This window comes from Chelonia mydas, chromosome 4 (genome assembly GCF_015237465.2).
Source record: "Chelonia mydas isolate rCheMyd1 chromosome 4, rCheMyd1.pri.v2, whole genome shotgun sequence".
Lineage (NCBI taxonomy): Eukaryota > Metazoa > Chordata > Testudines > Cheloniidae > Chelonia > Chelonia mydas.
Genome location: NC_057852.1, coordinates 28791178 through 28811595, shown reverse-complemented (window position 1 = coordinate 28811595; position 20418 = coordinate 28791178). Strand labels below are relative to the sequence as shown.

At 41.5% G+C, this 20418-nt stretch overlaps 2 protein-coding genes across 2 annotated transcripts in view; one reads left to right on the top strand and one right to left on the bottom strand.

Moving 5' to 3' along the window:
* DAPP1 (dual adaptor of phosphotyrosine and 3-phosphoinositides 1) overlaps positions 1-8038 on the bottom strand; it is a 45218-nt gene extending 37180 nt beyond the window's left edge. Inside the window, exon 1 of the mRNA XM_007063037.4 lies at positions 7776-8038. Within this exon, the coding sequence (XP_007063099.1) occupies positions 7776-7879 (104 nt within the window). The 5' untranslated portion in view covers positions 7880-8038. The remainder of the gene's footprint in view (positions 1-7775) is intronic.
* A 3350-nt stretch (positions 8039-11388) lies between these two features.
* Positions 11389-20418, top strand: part of C4H4orf54 (chromosome 4 C4orf54 homolog) — a 78887-nt gene continuing 69857 nt past the window's right edge. Inside the window, exon 1 of the transcript XR_006290324.1 lies at positions 11389-12506. The gene's annotated coding sequence lies outside the window, so the exon portion shown is untranslated. The remainder of the gene's footprint in view (positions 12507-20418) is intronic.

Genomic DNA, 20418 nt, shown 5'->3' with positions numbered 1-20418 from the left:
GCTTTGAAACTTTACTAGGCAAAAGAAAAATGCTCCTTTCTCTTTATTTTTTTAGTAGTTTACGTTTAACACAGTACGGTACTGTTTTTTTGTTTTTTGTTGTATCTGCTGCTGCCTGATTGCGTATGTCTGGTTCCAAATGAGGTGTGTGATTGGTTAGTTCATAACTCTGGTGTTCATAACGCTGAGGCTCTACTGTACTTATGTACCAATGTGCATACCATTTGCAGATGGATTCCAGTAATTTCTGGAGATGCTGATGTCTTAGCCAGTGCTTCATTACAACTCTTTTGACCTAATAAACAAAGCTGATAATCAGTACTGCTGAACTACCAGTGCTTCTTTTTTTGCCAATGATGGTAAATCAACTTGAAGCACTGCTTCCACTTATAGTAATCGGTAACATCAAAAAATTAATTGGATATCGAGTTCTGAGCATTAACTGGTAACACAGTACTGTCAGTCAAGGGTCACATTTTAGCTGTGTGAGGGCTGCATGTTTGACATGCCTGTCTTAAGTAAAATTAAAAAACCCTATTTTTAAACATTTTCTTGAATATATATCTGCATCGAATCATAAAACTGGAAAGGACCTCGAGAGGTCATCTAGTTCAGTCCCCTGCACTCGTGGCAGGACTAAGATTATCTAGACCATTCCTGACAGGTGTTTGTCTAACCTGCATAATTGTTCTAGGTTTGTCGTGTTTGGTACCACTGTCCTTGTGGGATAACGGGATTTTGAATGATACCCAATTATGATTCTGTAGATTTTTGCAAATCAAATGACACCTCTCTTACCTTTCTATTGCCCATGGAATTATGCATGTTCCCAGACAGAAAGAGCCAGATCCAAAGCCCACTGAAGTCAATAGGAAAGACTTTTATGACTTCAGTGGGCATTGGATCAGACACAAAGTGGACCACTACTCTGAAAAGTGACTTTGCAATATGGCATCACTGGTTCCTGTATTTATCATCTCATTGATTTCCAGATCAATTATGCTGAGTTACCAGTTTTAAAAAAAATATCTTTTTCTACCTACTAGCCCTGGAAACTCCATCTGGCATCTGAGAGTCAAACTGGGTTCTTTCTGCCTCACATGTCACTAACAGTAAGGATTCTGCAATTAGGACATAGCTAATAATTTTGCTGATGGAGTGCGAACAGAAATAGCAAACTCCCTCTCCCTCTGTAAGGCTAAAATGAGTAAAGGATAGCAGAAAATTATTTTAGTCAGTAAACAGAAACTAATATCCACAGGGAGCAGAGCTACTGGGTAAGAAGGGGCCTACTTTGCAGAACAAAACCAGACTTTAAGGTCAGATCCTCCTCCATTACTTTGTTTTGCTAGAGAAAAAATAATAAAATGTAGGAACATGAGTAACTGAAAGTAATTTTTCCAGCCTTAAAGGCTTATGTCTTTTCTAGCTGTATTCTTTCTCTCCTTCCACTTCTTTAATCTCTTCCACTCTCACTTCCATTTTCTCTTCCCCTTCTCTCAACTGATTATCTATTTCTGTGTGTCTCCAATTTCCTTTTCTTCATCTTTACATCCTCACCTGCTTTCTAATCTAATAATCTATTTCCATAAGGGTCTAATTCTGACCTTGGTTAAACAGATAGATACAAGAGGACAGAAGAGGACCCTAAGCATTTATCCTGTGCTCATCACTCTGTCGGAGTACGTAATAAAAATGTATCACTACAGTATAAAGGCCTGAATGTGGTCTCGTTTCCTCCCTCTTTCTACCTAAAGAAATGTGTTGTTCAGTATAGCATAGCATACTATTTAAGTATGTACAAAACCCATCGGTGTGGAAAAACAAGAGATGAACTGTATACACCTTACAAAAAAGAAACGCTTGGCATGTACAGAAAAAACACTTCAAAAATAGTATCACACAATGTTGCTGTCACCTCCATACCAGAAAGAACAGAAAATGAACCAGTAGCACTGCAACTCATACTTATTGAAATTACATTGCAGAACTGGCCTCTTGCTTCTCAGATGACAAGCTGATCCACATTCTAATCTCTTGCACAAATATGTGAATTACAAGAGGATGGAATTCCCCTATGCCCCATGATTGCATCAAACGTGTTTCTAATCACAACACAAATAGAAGTTAGCATATATATGAACAGAAACAGCTATAAACACTCTAAGTAGATCCTAGGAGCAACCAAATACAGAATTTTTAAAAATTGCCTTATTTCCTCCTTTGTCAGTAAGAAGTCTCGCTAACAATCTTTTGCAGACACTTCTGTGTATCTCTCGGTGAATTTCAGTGCTTCCCTTTTAATCTTTTTAGTAATTTCAGGGAAGTGAGTTTTAACTGATGACTCCAGTCCCGGCGATGTCGATTTCAGCGCTAATCCCCTCGTCGGGGAGGAGTACAGAAATCAATTTTAAGAGCCCATTAAGTCGAAAAAATGGCTTCGTTGTGTGGACAGGTGCAGGGTTAAATTGATCTAACGCTGCTAAATTCGACCTAAACTCGTATTGTAGACGAGGGCTTAGGCTACTCAGGATGTTCCAGCTTTTTCCTTTTCGCTCCTTTTGCCAGGCACCTTCTCAGTGCACCAAACACCTTCCTTGTGTTGTTAGCAGGATTTGAGTTTTCACACTTGACTCATGATTATCTGACCCCTAAAACTCTTGGCTATCCAAAGAGCTCCAAACATGTACTGCCTATACCGGCCATCATCCTTCCACCCCCTCCCCAGCTCCCCAAGACTGGGTGGCCAAAGGGAAGAGAATGCGAAGAGGAAAAACTTCTTGTGGTGGTGGGGTTCTCCAAAACTGTATGGTGGCTTAACAAAAGAAAGGAGAGAGTGAGGTGAGGCTAGGTTCTGGTTTTGATTTGGTTGGGAAGTTTGCCTATCAGAAAGACTAAAAGTATGTCTCTTGAAAGAAAACTGAGATTCTGGAGAAAAATAACCCAATCTGAGGAAAATCTGCAGTCAGACCCCAAAGAACTGGATTTACATTGCTTGAGATTATCTCTGTTTATAATTTTCAGGGAAAAATCTTACCTCCTGGTTGTTGACATTTTGAGTGATATATGTTTCTGAGTTATGTCAGAGGCAGGAGGGAAAAGGTGCTTTTTGCAAACATTGGCTTCAATGTTTTGACACAACAAGAATACAAACAACTGTTGTCAAAATTAGTGCACTGAGTACTTGAAGTTACTGCATTACTCTGGGTGTCTAGAGAAGGATTTCACCATGGGGTGCATGGGTTCTAGTTATTGCAATCATTTTACATTCCTGTCCACTTCTGATTTGGTGGCAGGGTGACACATGAGGCATTTCCTGTGGCCTCTCTCCTTTGCCTCAAACATGAAGATTTTTTTTTCCTCACGCTTCAGTTAAAATGGTTTCCCATTTCTGATGGCTACTTCTTCAAAACCTCTCCAAATTCTTTGTTTCTATACAGTGAAGCAGAAGGCATGTCTGGTGCAGTTTCTTCACTGGCACATGAATTGCACACCTCTTTTGGAGGTGTAATGTGCTTTATGCCTAATGGTTTTCATTTTAGCAATAAGCCACTATTGCTTGGTCCCAAGTGCATCCAGGTGCCTTCAACAACCCAAAAAGTTTGCCAGTAACCTATAATGATTTTGTGCTATTAGTTGCGGCTCATTGATTTTACAGTTAATTTAAAAAACACATTATTTATGTGGTCTTTACACAGTGTGTATCCTTCCACTATGAAAACTAGTTTCTACGCAAAAGCTGATACAAAATACTAGGGAAAAGGTTACAAACACCTGTTCTAAACTATTCTAACTATATTAATTTTTTAAAAATTTCCTTCTAACATTAACTTATTTTTCCAAAGTTCCTGGGGTATTTGTGTTCTTATCTCCCCTGTCCTGTGGCCCAAATGTCTAGCTGCCTTTTTCAATAGCAGTTTATGGCCTAACAGCCAGTTTCAACTCACTTTCTTCTATTAAAAAAACAAGTGGAATAATGAACAACTCAGTTTTAGCTTTTATAGTAGAAAGTGGATTACAAATAGCTCAAAGGCCACAAACCACTGCTGAAAGAGCAGACTGGCACTTGACCAAAAGGAACAGTTAAAACTTCACTTTTTCTCCTCTTAACCTTCCTCCTTTTTGTTTCAATTCAATCTAACCCTTCCACCTCTTCAATTAAGGTGTGACAGAACTCACAATAAACATCTCATAGTACCCCCAACAAGGCCTCCAGCAAATCAAGGGAAGACCAGAACTGACATTCCTGATTAAATCTGGATAACAACAAGCAGACAAAAACATTTCAAGTAAATGAACAAAAAGTCAACCAACCATTCAGGCCTCCTTTATACACCATAAGGAAACAAAAAAGGGTTATGGAATTAAACTAAATCAAGCCTTAAACTGGTTTAGATGTATCTATAGTAGGGGTTTGCACTGGTGTAACTAGATTGATTTTTAAATTGTTACACTGATCCAACTTTTCTAATATAGGCCAGGTCCAATCCAATGTATTACAAAACTCCCAGCATTTTTCCTTTTATTTTTTCCCTTAGTTATTTTTCCATTTGATTCTCATATTACCTGTTGGACTAAATGCACAGTCATTTCTTTCAGTATGTGATCACTCACTTTCTATTTTTTTCTTTAAAGAATTTCAATTACATTACTTATATTAAAGTAATGCTGAGAGCCCCCAATCAGGTTCCAAGTCTTGTTGCACTAGGGACTGCACACATGTATGGTAGTCATTTGTCCTTATCCTAAAGACTGATGTTAACCGAAAAAGCCTACATTATAGGTTAGAATTTAAGGCTATGATCTTGCGAGATGGTCTATGTGGATGGATCCCCAGGTCCACTGTAGGTGAGAGGCTTCAAGGAGCCAGTGAGATAACTTGTGGATCCTATTAACTGAGAGAAAAAAGGGGAGACTTTGTCTTCTCAGACTGAGGTACCCTTCCTGTATACCCTCGTTCCCCCTCATTAGGGGAGGGTGGGAGGATTCAGAGATGGGCTGAATCCTAGCAGTTAGACTGAAGGGGGCCAACCTTGAATATTGGTTATTTGGCAAGGAGCCTTTTAACGTTGCACTTGCGCTCAAGTAGATGCCTGATATTGGTGGGGGTGGAGTCCCTCCCATTAAAATTAAAATAAAATAAAATAAAGTTGCAGCCCTTCTCCTTTTCAATCCATCCCTGCATCTGTGTTTCATTCACCTGCGTGTCCTGATCTGCTATGTCACGGTTGAAAATTTAAAGCTGTGATCCTGCAAGGTTGTCTCTGAGGATGGATCCCCACTGAAGTCAGTTTTCAGAGTAGCAGCCGTGTTAGTCTGTATTCGCAAAAAGAAAAGGAGTACTTGTGGCACCTTAGAGACGAACACATTTATTTGAGCATAAGCGAGCTGTAGCTCACGAAAGCTTATGCTCAGATAAATGTGTTCTTCTCTAAGGTGCCACAAGTCCTCCTTTTCTTTTTACTGAAGTCAGTGGGGCTCCATGTGGGCCCAGGTCTCTGCCTGCTCAGACTACCTGACTGAATCAGGGTCTAAATGAATAAGTCAGGTAATGAGAATGTAATAAGTCAGCTAATGATTCTCACAGCAGCTGCAACTCAACCTATTTGCACATGGCTAAAGCGTACCTTTAACATCATGACCAGTAATATTACAAATGAAAAAGAGAAATAAGTTACAGTTGCTGTGGGAACCATTACTCAGTGCTTTCATTTCACTTTTGCCATGAGTAGATCTTCCCGCCTCTACACTTTCAAATGGGGGTGGGGGGAATACCTGTTGGGAGGAGGTTTTAATTCTGAGTTTCTTCAGAGTGTCAAATTTACTTTCTTCATTCATTAAACTTGCCTTCAAAAGAAACAGACACATAATCTCCACCCTTACATTAAGCATTTTTTTTTCCTTTGTGGGTCTTCTAATCTTCACCAACTTCCTCGGAAACTATAGATGCCCTCCCAGCCTTTCTGTTTCTGGGATTTTATTTGTGGTTTTCTCCTTCCTCCTTTGCCTCCTCTCCCCCTCCTCAATCCCGTCTGTGCTGTTGCTCCCATCCACAGCTTTTGCTTAGAGCAACACAGCCAGCCTGAAACTGATGCAAGCCTAGTCAGTTTCACTGTCTTGGCATGATGAAAGCACTGTAGGCAGATCTTACAAAATGCACTCAACCAATTACCAGCAGTGCGTAAGTAGGGTGACCAGATAGCAACTGTGAAAAAACGGGACAGGGCGTGCAGGGTAATAGGTGCCTATATAAGAAAAAGTCCCAAAAAACAGGACTGTCCCTTTAAAAACGGGACATCTGATCACCCTATGCAAAAGGAACTGGCCCACAGTTTAAACTTGTGTGTGTGTGTGTGTGTGTGTCTCACATTTTCAACAGTGGCTAGTAATTTTGAGTGACTCCATTTCTGGGCACCCAATTTGTGACACGTTTTCAGAAGTACTGTGTAACAAGCTGGGTGTGTTTGACTGAAACCAAACCAAACCAAGCAGATGATGATCTAGTGGGGAAAATGTTATGCTTGTTTTGCTGAACTCCCTGTTGCAGACCTTTCGCTAACTCAGTCAGGTGTTAAGGAGAGAGGAGTGACGCTCTAGAGATGACATGGGCTATGCAGTCTTTTGACAGGAACTTGAGGAGCAGCCACGCCTGGTGAAAAGGCTTTTGCTGGATTTTGTGTTTCAGCAGGAGTTATTTTGGTGAATAAAACCAAACTGCAGGAAGATGTTCCAAATACTGTGGTCAATGGCACCCCATCCAACCTCACTAGAAATGAAAGGAATTGCAAAGGGTGTAAGTCAGCACAGAATTTGTCCATATGGAAGGAGGCCAAATTCTGCCCTTGGATGCACACACAGAGCTTACTTTGAAGTTAATTGGAGGCTCTGGTGTAGATGCAGAACAAGCATTTGGTCGGTGTAATTTGCCAGCTACTACCATTTTAGCACAGTAGTAGTTCTCATTTCTGATCAAGCATAAGGACACACTTTAACTCCTCATTATCTCCCAGTTCATAATGATAATAGCAAAGGTACCAAACACAAGCAAATAGTCATGCAGAACCTTCATATTACTGCGTTGTTTTTTTCTCTCCTCACCCCTTATTTTTTCAACGGTGCATTCAAATAAATAAATCATAATTCTGTTAAAATGTTCTGAAAAAATACTAACTCTCAAAGACTATTCAGCAACAGCAGACAACCTCAAATCCTAACAGCTGCTGAAATGTCCCTCTTTAATCGATAAAGTTTCTTGCAGGCTTTTCCGCATTTTTTAAATTCACATTTTGGGTGATTTAACAGATCATCCTCTTTTTAAAAAAAAAAAAAAAAAATAGTTCTCAAACAGAAACTTGCAATGACCCCTTCATGCTGATACCACACATCCACCCAGCTGCACGGAGATCCGCACACAGGCAGACGCACAGAGCTGGTGACAGCAACTTCCTCATTCCTGGTGGGGAAGGAGGGGGACGACCATCGCAACCGTTGTCTTGGGCTGGAGGCCCCAAACCCAGCCGCCCTCCTGCAGCTGCCACGGTGGAAGCAGCCCCGGGCATTCCTGCGATTGCTCACCATCCACACAATGCACAGCGATCCCTGCTTCCCCTCTGGCTTCCAGGCCGGGAGGGAAAGGAGGCGACGGGCCAGCAGCAGGGAGGAGTGACCTGCAGCTAGGTACCAGCCATGCGATTTCTGGGGGGAGGGCTTCAAACACTGGCTTGACCCCCACCGCGCGCGGTGCAGGGAAAGCCCAGGGCCGTGCTGCCCCTTACCCTAGGCTCTGCAGCTCCTCTAGCACGTCCCCTTCTTGCTCCGCGGGGAGGACCCCCGTGCCTCGGCTCATCTTCGCGCCTCCTCCCGGCTCTGCTTTTCCCATCCGCACCACCTGCGGCTCGCGCCCCGCCGCGCGCGGGGACAGGAAGGCAGAGACAGGAGGCTCCCTGCCCCGGCTCCCGCTCAGCGGCCGCGGAGCAGGCGCTCCGCACGAGCAGCAGCCCGCTGCTGCTGCTGCTGCATGGCAAGCGAGCCCAATGAGGAAGTGAGAGCGGGTCCCTCCCTGCACCTAACCACCCTGCCCGAGGCGCCGGCAGGGAGGGAAGAGCTGGCCCCCGGGGGAATGCAGCCGGCGCGCGCGGCATTGTGTGGAAGGTGCGTGTGGCTCGAGCTGAGAGGAGGAGGAGGAGGAGGAAGGCTTGCGGCTAGGGACCAAGCCTCGGCAATTCCCCGCCTCCAAACAGCCTTTTCTCTGCTTCCTCATCTTCTGTGACACCGCCCCGTTGGAGACCTGCAGTGACTTCCCTTCCTCACTCCAGGAACTGAGTAAGCCAGGGGTAGGCAACCTAGGGCACGCCAGCTGATTTTCAGTGGCGCTCACACTGCCCGGGTCCTGGCCACTGGTCCGGGGAGGGGGCTCTGCATTTTAATTTAATTTTAAATGAAGCTTCTTAAACACCTTTAAAAACCTCATTTACTCTACATACAACAATAGTTCCATTATATATTATCGACTTATAGAAAGAGACCGTCTACAAACAGTAAAATGCAGTACTGGCCCGCGAAACCTTCAGTTAGAGTGAATAGATGAAGACTCGGCACACCACTTCTGAAAGGTTGCTGACCCCTGGAGGGTTCTGGGTTTCCAGTGGCGCCATGGAGCTGGGCCCACGCTCAGAAGGGACCCCGGCCCGCTCCGTTTGCTGGCTTCTTCCCTCCTCCGACCCCCCCGCACTTGTTCCTCTCGACCTGCAGGGTTGTGCAGGGCGCTCTGCATTTGTGGGTGGATTTTGGGGAGGCTCTGGCCATAGGGAGTCGGGGGAGCTCCCAAAGCGATTGTGCCTCAGCAACAAATCCTTCCATGAGTGACAAGTGTGCAGGGGATGTATGCAGGCTGCATTATCCTTGACAATGGTTCAGCTTGATAACCTGCACCTGACACACTCTAGCTGCTTATTAGGGAATTAGGGGAATTGGAACATGTAATTCACCACCAATGTGGCACCCCTGGGGGTAATGCCAGCCATCATGTCACTCAGAGCTTAGGTGTATGATGTGGTGTTAAAAACACCTGAGGCCTCTGTATGCTACATCTTCTACTGTTACTATCACCCCTGGAGAATGGGCAACAGGAGACTTGATGATTACCTGTTCCGTTCATTCCCTCTGGGCCACCTGGCATTGGCCACTGTCGGAAGACAGGATACTGGCTAGATGGACCTTTGGTCTGACCCAGTATGGCTATTCTTATGTAGCTGTTCCAGTGGTAAATTACAAGTTTAAATTTTCCTAAGGCCTGTCAGGTGGTTGGGGGGGAGAGGTGGGAGATGGAAATAGTCTGGATTTATCTCCTTCCTGCCCATCATTACTGCTCAATTTGTGTGATGTGTATGTCCAGCGATGCACAAAGGGAGGAATCTTTTTTCCTGCTACTGCTACCTCCTTACCTTCCCCATTCATACCTATCAACAGTAGATCTTCTCAAGGCTATCCTGAAGTCTCTTCTCCACACACAATTCCACACCTACCTATTAGCAGATTTGTCTTGGGATTTATCCTCTGAAGTCTGCACAGAAAGGGGCAGGCCTGCTGACTGCCTCCTGAAGATGTCAGTGGCCCAGTGGGTTTAGTAGACTATCATGCCTCATCCATCTCAAGAAGATAATATCAAGTAGTGAGAGCCACAGTGTGAGGGGAGTTGTGTGAGGACTGAGCCTCACGGGATGCGGTTTTCATAGCTTCAGAAAAGTGTCAACTACCAGATGTTTAATCAAGTCCCAGAACCTTTGACATTTCCCCATTGTTGGTGTTTATTCGTTTTGCAAAGCTGTTGTTAGTTTTGGTGGATGTTCTTATGATTTTTACAATGTAGTGGCTGCATTTTGTGCATCTTTTTATATGTGTTTAAGGTAATGTTTCTGCTGAATTTTCTGGGTATGTATTTTTTCAATGCTTTTTAAACTGTTTTTATTCATGAGGTTATTTTATACACTTTGATTATGCAAATGCTGGCAAATTCTTGTCTTTGTTAAGCCACTTTGTTAATGTGAAAATGTTTCAATGAACCTGTTATGTTCATGATATAGAAACAGAGAAAATAGCAAAAAGCATAAAATACTCTTTCTGGGAGGCTGAATTGCAATAGTACTTTATTTCTTAAAATACAGAACTTTTACATACAAGAATCAAAAACACAGAGAGAGAAAGCAGGCTGCTTCTTAAGGCAGAGAGGCATAACTCAATCCACCTTGCTGCAGGCTGGCTCCTTGCAAACTGACTGCTGATAGGCTCTGATTGTACACTTCTCTACAGAGCCCCTTAGCCTACAAGCAGGACTAGGAAACCCCTAGAGAATTTTAAGTGATAGTTTACAAATTTAACACAGATTTCAAATGCATGACCGAACCAAAAATTGCTTGTAGCAAATACTTTAATGTAATACACTCAGTCTGAAATTTGCACCGTATGCCCATTGTTGAGTGAGTGGTGTATACTTAAAGGAGTGAGCAGAACTGATATGTACTTTTCTGATATACACAGTAATGTGACTAACACATGATGTTATTGTGTATTGGTCAAACATGAAAGGTTGGCAAGAATAGCCTGGCGCCCTGCTAATTAAAGATTCATAGATTATAGGCCACAAGGGACCGCTGTGATCATCTAGTGTGACCTCCTGTATAACACAGGCCAGAGAACGTCTCTGAATTAAATTCTAGAGCAGATCTTTCAGAAAAACATCCAATCTTGATTTTAAAAGTGAATCAATTAATATTATGTTACATATAACCAAAAATTCAAAATAGATTCAGGCACAAGTCTCCAATAGTTGGATATCCCGCTCAGAATCCCATTTTATTTAGAGAATTATCCCTTGGAAAAAAAATATGTCATGTTGACAACTAAGCACATTTACATATTCAGTGATTCTAGAGCACCACACTTCCTTCCTCTTTCTTCTCCCCACACCAGACTCAAACAGTTCCCAAACTCATGAATTTACTAGTGTATCCTGGTTAAACTCACCAGACCTTTGTATTTTTGAGTGGTGGTTCTGCAGAGCCCCACTCTGTGTCCTATCATTAGACTGCCTTGCTCATTTGTTGATTTGGGACTTTATCCTTACATCTTCTGTCAACCTTCCTTTCATTTCACATCAGGGCTTGCTTTGCCATTTAAAGAAGCTGTACATTAAAGATATGCAAATATCCTCCTAACGGTTGCTGTTTGCTTGTGAAAGCAAAATATCATGTGTTTGTAAAGGTCATGCTCTTTGTCTTGGCACTGATTTCTCAAAAATAAAATATGCACTAAAATGAAACTAGTCTAGAACAATTTATTTGATTTGCAATGAAGGCCTACTTCTTTGTTGCTCTTTGTGTTACAGATTAAACAATTTAGAAGGAAAGAACTTTCGTGAACTCAGTGATGGCTAATGCTCTGTAAGATTTTCCACAGGTTAGGCAGGAATTGTTTGCTAGTTGCGCCTCTAACTCTTGCTTTCTTTGCCTGCAATGTGCCACCTTCTCTCCTTGACTATACATCTCACATCAAAACAAATTCTGCCCCAGATACCATTTTGGCTGGTTCAAATGAGCTTGCTTGTTAGCTTCCCACAGGTTGATATTGGTCATAGTGGGAGAGGCTTTTTCCCAGTGCATCTTTGTAGCTTTTTTATCCATTAAAAAGTTCACTAGATAACATTTCTTTTGGGAGCCTGGCAATCATAGATATTTTTGACATCTCCATTGTCCTTTTGAGCTTGATTTTTTTTCTTTCCTATCCTACCAGCTGCCTTGCTTCTATCAAAGTTTGCAGAGATGGTTGAAATGACCTTTTTATTTATTTTCTTTTTTTTTTCCTCCATGTCTGGGTTATCTCATTGTGAGAAAAAGAAAGGTGCAAATCAAAATTTCTCTTTATTTGAAAAAAGACTAAAAGAAGAAATTTAATAAAATCCAAACAACAAACCATCACACACCTTTTTAAGGGCTTTACCAACTGCATCACAAATCAGCATAAAAGCTCATAGCTCAATGCTCATAGCTTGAGACAGGCTTTTATAAGCTCTTGTGTTCTCTACAGCAGTGCATCTTGGTAGGTGAATGTTACCTAGCTGTCAAGCTCAGCTCATTTTAGAGAAGTTGCTTCCTCCTACTTGGCATGTGAATTTCTCTTCATACAGAAAAAACAAACAAACTTGCATATTGTGCCTATTGATTGTCATTCTAATCAGCTACATCTAATAATTCTTAAAATCACATTCTTCACTTGAACCAATTACAGACACACTGGGAACAGAAAGGCCATGTGACTGCTAAACTACATTTCCCAGAATACCACAGGCTGTAGGGTCAGGGTTCATTCCTCATTCCCAGGTACAAAAGCTGCTGCCACAGAGTAATTAGTTCATGTAGGAGACTGGTAGGAAACAGCAATGTTCCAGCTCACTGGTCAGCCTGAAGCATAGTCAACTGTATAAACATCATCAACAGAAACAACACAATAAGGTACTGTTTTGATGATGAAGGTATAGTTTGGTTGCATCTCTCCTCTTTCCCCTGTCCACACTATATGCTCAGCTTCATAAGTGTTTCATTTTCCTCAGAAATGATCCCTTAAATGATACTCAAATAGCCATGGAAATTATAGGTGTTTAAACACTTTCCCCTGCCCCCCAACAATCTCTGTCTCAGGGTAATACTTGCATATTTTACATTCACCTCACAAGAAAAACAAAACTTAAAGTCTCCTGGCCCGCAAACTGTGGGGAGGGAGAAGTAGTAGCAGTACCCTTTGTTTCCTGTCTTAAGTATTTGCATTGCCATTCCATGCAGTAGCAAGGCACCCTAATTATGGCAAGGCTTTAAATGCCAATAGATACTCTCTAATTAGAAGCTCCCATGCTCCATACACTCTTGAAGTCTTTGCATCAAGATTGGATGTCTTTCTAAAACGTATGCTATTGTTCAACCAGAAATTATGGAAGTGATGCAGAAATATGGACAATATAACTGTGTGAGGGTCTATTGCGTGCGTTATGCAGGAGTTCAGACTAGACAATTATAATGGCCCCGTCTGGCCTTAAAGTTTATGAAGCAGTTGTTTAAAGTTGTTTGGAATAATTTCAGTTAACTTTAGAATAAACAACAGCTAATTATTAAATGCATATAATAGAAGTTTATCGACATTCATGGATGTAATAGGAAATAATTATGAGATACATTCTGCGCTCATTTAGACTGCTGTAAATCTGGACTTCGGTTGCAGTAGATTTATGACTATAATACAAAGTAGAATCTGCTTTATACAGTTGTTAACCTAATAAACATGTTAAAGAGACACTATCAATATAAAAATCTCATTTAAAAACACTTATTGCTTTTATTAGTAATGCTTTAGATAATTGAAACTGAGAGAATTTGAAAACTCTAATGTACTTATCGCTGGTTTATTTTTTCATATCATTCCTCTTAAGCAATGTGAGTAGACTCATCAGGTTCTAGATCACTTGTACTAGCACAAATGCAGTGATATTTGGGTTGTAAACACCAAAAGGAAATGTTTTCATCCAGACAAACTTCTTGAAATAGAAAAAAATTTCAGAGACATGACGTCCTTGCTCAGTTTTTACTCAGGCAAACTTAGTTAATGAAAGTTTTGCTCCAATAGGATCAGAGCCAAAATCTGAAAATTTTGCATCTCTAGATTTTTCCTTGTCAGATCAAATTTGTGGTTTAAAATACTTATTTGAAGTTGCAATAACTTGTGAGTATTCTATATCTGGCTTCTAAATATATGAAGCTATCCCTGTGCAATCTTGCTTAGTTCAGTACGGTTGTCTGGGTGCAACTGAGGACAGAATCTGGTTTGATCACTCATGGTGGTGATTTTATGTTTGTTTGTTTTTCCCCAAATCCACCATTCCACTGAAGAGAAATCTCTCTGGCACATCTAAGACACAGTTGAAGACAAGCAAATGGGACTTTTGTGTGCCCTCTGCTGACTCTGAAACGGTTAACTAGCACATCTTATTCCCAAAGCCTTGGGATATCCTTGCTCATACTGATGAGCATACAACAGAGGGACTAGACCTTAAGCAAGACTTAGAACGATTAGATATCTACGAGTAAATGTTGGTAAACATCACTTTCACTGTACACACACAAACCAATGGAAAAAAATGTTTCCATCAATGATAATTGATAGGCAAAGTAAGAAAATGCTGTTTTAGAACTTATTAGAGCTTGCTTTAAAGTTATTTACTTTGTATATTTGATATGTGATGCTTACAATTTGTGTTTTAATGCTTATAAAGCTTTAACTTTTGAAATATTCAATGACAGCAGACATTCAGAATTGTCTGACCCCCCCATAATTTCCTGTTGTGAAAATTTAAATTGATAAAAAAATAAACTATATTATCTGTCAAAATTATGTTAAAAGATTGAATTTTGCCAAGCCAGCTTTAAGGCACTCGCCCTCCAGCCCCTGAAAAAGTAAACGAAAATGGATTGTTAATGTCAAGCTCCAGCAGCATCATTGAGTGGAAAAATCTGTTTGCAAGATAAAAAGAGACAAAATTGCTAGGAAAATAAAATGCATGTTTAGAGTTTAAATGGTTAGATACAGGAGTAGATTAAAGCACACTGATCAGGTAACTTATAGTGCACAGCAGCAGGGTCCACATAGACACTCAGTACACAGCAGGTTAGTACAGGATAATATTTACATCCCAGCTTGCTGCGAACTTAATGTCTCTATAGACTAGCCCTGAGAGTGTTGCAATTCATGGAGTAAAACTGTTAAATTAGAAATCAAGTAAAGCTATGAACAGTTTCACATGCCTGCCTGAGAAACTTAATTTAGTTTTGCCAAAAGAACAAATTAGAGTCTTGCGATCTGATTCTGCAGCCTCTTTACATGAGCAATTCCCATGAAGTCAATAGGAGTCACCCATGTGGAACAGCACAGAATCAGACCATAATCCCAAAATAAGTACATTAAGTGGAGCATTCTGAGGGACGTAGAGATAAATAAGGTAAAAGGAAGCTTCTCTTTAATATCAGAATAGTTTAGTAAATGTATAATTGTCTCTAGCATGGAGATGATCGTAGGTGCAGGTTAATTAACTCTGCTATTGCAGTCACCATCCATATGCCCCTCACCCCCGCTCTCCGGACCTTACCTTCCCGGCTGCCCCCTTCACATCACCTGAGCCGGCAGCACAACGTGGAGCTGGTCTGCCTCCGAACTGCACCTAGGAAACATCCATATGTGTTCATGCGCCACACCCTTCGCTTCCTCACCCTTGTGTCCTGCTCCGACACCTGGTGGTGGGACCTCCTACCACCTATGGAGGGAGAGGAGCCCCGGTGGGCCAGTGCCTATTCAGCCTGCCACGGATGTTAGCTGGTGGCTCCTTCATGGAGCTGTGAGCATGGGTGTATAAGGGGCATGGTTCAACACCTGCCCCTTCCGCGTGGAGAGGGAGACTCTGGCGCATATCTACATTGAGTGCACCAGGTTGCTGCCCTTTTCTAGCTCCTCCAAAACCTTCTCCTTCTGGCTGCACTTTTCCCTGCACCTCCTGATCTATGCATATCCTATCCATGGCCCCACAAAGTCATAAGACCTCCATGTCAACCTCCACCTGGCATTGGCCAAGATGGCCATTCACCATACCAGGAGAAAGAAGCGGGACAGGGAGGTGCTCTGCAACTGTGGGGTCTATTCCTGCTCCTCCCTGAAGTCATGTCTCTGGGCAGAGTTCCTCTGGGCCATGTCCACTGGCTCCCCGGATGCCTTCAAGGAGCAGTGGGTGCTGACCGGGATTCTGTGCTCAGTGTCCCCCTCTGGATCCCTGCTTTTGAACCTGTAACCCTCACTCCTGTCCCTGTTTTTCATTTATTATCCCCTGTAATCTTTTGATGCCTGGATCCTGTGGCTCCTCCCCTGAGGCTGGCGAGGGCTTTTAGATGTGGTCGGGCTTGTGCCCACCCATTCCCAGAGGCTCAATAGGTTCTGTCCATATGGCTGCATGGATATAACTGAAGGCAGATTTGGCTCTTGTGTTTCACTGGCATAGTCTAGATTCTCATGTTTGTAAATCCATGAGAGGTAAGATCTGTCAGACTTTTCTCCAACTTCAGAGTCTAGATTCAAATAGTATGGAGAATATATACGTAAATTATCAAAATTCATGGCCTATTTTTTATGCCACATTGGCTTATTAAACTTTTAACTCTGGGACAAATTGCATAAGCAATTGATGCTGACTGATTATGGATTCTTTTTCCTAAATAAAGTTATGGTTTGTAAACAAATGTAACATCCTGCAACATTCAGTGGTTTACATTATATTACAATGTTCTATGAAAGAGTACTGTTCATAAGCTGAGTAAAAAAAAAATGTATGTAAATTTCTTTCTGAGGACAATCATATTGGCTTAAATGCCTCCTCACTTCTGGAGGGACATGGGTTAATGTGCTGCTTACATCTGTGTAATTGAAACCCAGAAGGCACCAAGCAAGATTTATGGACGCAAGGCATTTTCCAAAGTGGTGTTGACAGCTCGGTTCATTGCCAGTTGCTTATTTAAAGTTACAAATGCCCTCTGGCATGAAAGTCTTCTAAAAAGAAAAAGTTCCTAATCTTATACAGCATGCAAATGTTTCGCTGTAAATATTTCATAGGCTTTATTCAACTCGATTTGTGTTTAATGCATTGCATGCCGTGTATCTCGATTGATCCTTTTCTCTCTGTCCTTCAGCAGCAAGTGATATGAATGATGTATTTACATGCCATCGGCAGTTTCATCTTCCATTTGAGTTGAGGCATTTTGGTGATTCTAAAAACCAGTATTTTGTCACATTAACACTCTGTACTGACCACCTATCAGGCTGCTAGTTATAAATAAAGATCCTCTCTAGAGGTATAGTCTTACCTGGGACAGCCATCTGTGAGAATTACACGGCATGATCCTGGCATGTCTATTACTTGGCAGTTGCTATTGATTTTGCTTTTGAAGAGAAGAGGCAGGAAGTATGCATTTCGTTACTGTGTACAATGTGCTTTGCCAGTTAATATTAAAACTCCCATTAAATGAAAATGAAGGAAGCAAGTGCACTGTTTTTTGTTGAGCAGAGGGACACATTTAAGCAACCTCAGAGGCATTATTTGAATAGCTGGTGGAGTGGGAGAGGTAGGCAAACATGGTGTATCCTGATCTAATCCTTTCTTAGCACATGAGCTATATATGCTGCTAATAGTAAACATGTTTTAAACTGACAGTATGTAATTGTTGCAACTTTTTGCTTTTCCTACATCAATTTGTACACATTTGTGTAACCAAGTGGCACAGCAGGTGGTATTCCCCCCAGAAAATCTATTGTGACCAAGTACCTTCTCATGGTTATTTATTGTAACACAGACTACAACAGCTGCACTCAGGTCCCATGTGATATACGTGTTGGGTCTCTGCCAGCATGTCAATCCATCAAGTCCTTTATTTTTATGTAGCGCCTTTCATAGTAGTGATCTCGCTCCTCTTCACGAACGTTATAATTAGACCTTCAAAATCAGTTCAGATAAACAAAAATCCAATTTTACAAATCCCCAAACTGATTCAGATAAGGCTGGGAGAGCTCAGGAGGCTTGGTTTTGATGTGCCCTTGTCACCATTGCTCTGACACAGCAGAGTAGCTCTGCTTTGGTTAGTAAAAATGCTGCTTTTTGTAATGGCTCCATTTTATGGTCCCAGAGTCATCCCTGGGAATGGAATTAAAGTCACTTAGTTCACAAGGATGAATATAGTTAATTCCACTTGCAATGTAGCCGTCATGGTTATAGTAACATAAAATGGGGTGGGTTTTATCTCTTTATTGTTCTGTTTAAAACTGTTTACAAGTTTCTGGGTCTACACAGCGGGTTTGCTCAAGTTATAGCAACGAGTGTAATTGCATTGGTGCAACCACTAGTGTAGGTAGGCAAAGCAGCTCTAAACCATGACTGTATACAGCAATGCTAATAACTGAAATCCTCAGTGTAGACAAGGGCTTCATCGTAACTCAGCTAGAAGTATTTCTGTGCAATAAGAAACAAAATTGACTTTAAAGAGGACTATTCCGCAGCCCTGTAGAGTCACCAGCGAAGTATTGCTTCATCTGCATGTGATTAGAATAAAGCACTGAGGGTTGGGAGCAGAAGGATACGGAAGGATTGAGAAGCTGAAGATTCTAGACACAAACAGACATGATACTCTAAGGGGAACTGGAATAAGCTGGGCTCGTGGTAGATCCTGATTTGGCTTCAGGGAATTAAGGGTTGCTTTTCTGAGACTCAGAGAATGGATCTGTGTATGTATTAGCCAGGAGAGTTTGCTATCTGTACAAGTCCTGGTGCATTTTGAGACAGAACAGCTAAATTTGGAACTCAGCTTCTTTTACGGACTATCTTTATTTTCAGCACTTTCCCAGTTATTGAAGTTGACATGTAATGTGCAGTGTTTGTCTTGAAAATTTGACTTGTATAAACAAAGGATAGCTGTATGCTCCATCAAAATCCAAAACCTAGGACAACAAATCAGAAGTTGTTGACAGTTTACCACTAACTAGAAGCAAGCACTTCCCTGGAAACCTTTATTTTTTATGGATTTTAAAATTTGACAAAATGAATGCAAATTTGACAAGCTCAGGTTCAAAAGTATTCAGTAGCCCAAGAGCCTAGGTACATAAAAGGCAGAATGCTTTCCAAAAGTTTTCAGGCTATATTTTGTAGAGAGTTCCGTCCATACATAAGGAGCTTACGCATCCTGGAAACCACGCCCATGTCAATAGCTACCCAAATCTTAGCAACCATGAAAAACCAGAGCTTTTCACTTCTGCCAGAGCTGATCAGTGTAATTGTAGATGTTATACCCATAGTCAAGTAGATTTCCTCAGCTGGTGTATAAACTAGACACGGTGCATGGATACGTTTATTTCAAATATTGTAAGAGCTTCACGCACAAAACATTCCTTGACAAACATTATTCCTGTAAGTAACATAGGATCCTGCTAATATCTCATCACCCGCAAAGTCTCAGGAACAGGGCACTGGTAATGAACACACACACACTGTAGAGGCAAGTCACATTTAGGCTAGCAGAGATGACTCTTGTCTCTTCAGGACATACCTGTAGCATCCATGCTGTCCACCTTGTTTTATTTGGGTACAATATGTCTCAGCTCAGGATCTCAAAATGTTTTACAGACATTAACTAGTTTGCACAAGGTGCTAGTGAGGTGGGTGAATGTTACATGCATTTTGGAGATGGATGAACTCCAGCACAGTGAGGATGAGTGATTTGTCCAAAGTCAAATAGTAAGTAGCCTAGCTGGGAATAGAATTTTACCTGCTAATTCCCTTCTCCACTCACAAGACAAATCTGTCTCCCTTATGATTCCTACCTGCCTGAGATGTGTCATGAGGTTTAATTAAGTAATTTGCCCGGTACTTTGAGTCTTCAGAAGAAACGTGCTACAGGAATGAAAACTATTATTGTGATTTAGGAACTTTTTATACTTCAGCATAAATCTGAATCGCAAAGTGAGCTCAGTGAACTGTTTAGATCTGATCCTATACCGTTGAAATATAGGGCAGTTTTGACATTGATTTAGTAGGAATATTGAGGAGGATTTGAAGAAACTGAAGCCTTGTAAATTGAAAGTCTAGTTTTAAAATCAGTCTGAGCTGAAGTGGAGAGCCAGTGTAAGGAACTGGGGATACAGCAAAATTTTCTGTTTGCTTCAGGTGGCAGGGGTCATTCTGGCTGCCACATTCTGGATGGATCCCAAGTCATGTAAGAGTGTTCCTGGCAAAGCCACAAATGAAGAATTTACAGTAATCCAATCTGGATGTAACAAACAGTATGGGTCCACAGGAGTTGGGCAGCATTTAATATGTGACATATTTCACAGGTGATATTAAACTGTTTAAATAGTAAATATATATTTTTAAACATGTTTGTAAAAAAAGAGACTTGCAAATCTAAAATAAGTTGGAGGTGGCTTGCTGGTGCATAAATAGGGATGCACTCTCAGAAGCGCCTGAAGAAATTTAGTGTAGTTGGATTGGGGTGTGCATTCTGTTTAATGCCAAGAATGAAAATGTCAGTTTGACTCTGACGCTTTGTCAGTGTGCTATAACGGGTACAAGAAACAACCCAGCCTCCAGTCTCTGCCAGTTCTCTGTAAAACAACCACTAGGTTTCACTCTGTAGGGGGGAGCAAGGGTGAAAACTGCTTTTCACAGCAACGACTGTCATTTACTACACGTTTGTGCATCACAATGGGGCCCCTATTTGGTTGGCCTCCAGGTGCTACCACAATATACATATTCATAAAATATTATAATATTTTCCTGAACACTTTCAGATCAGA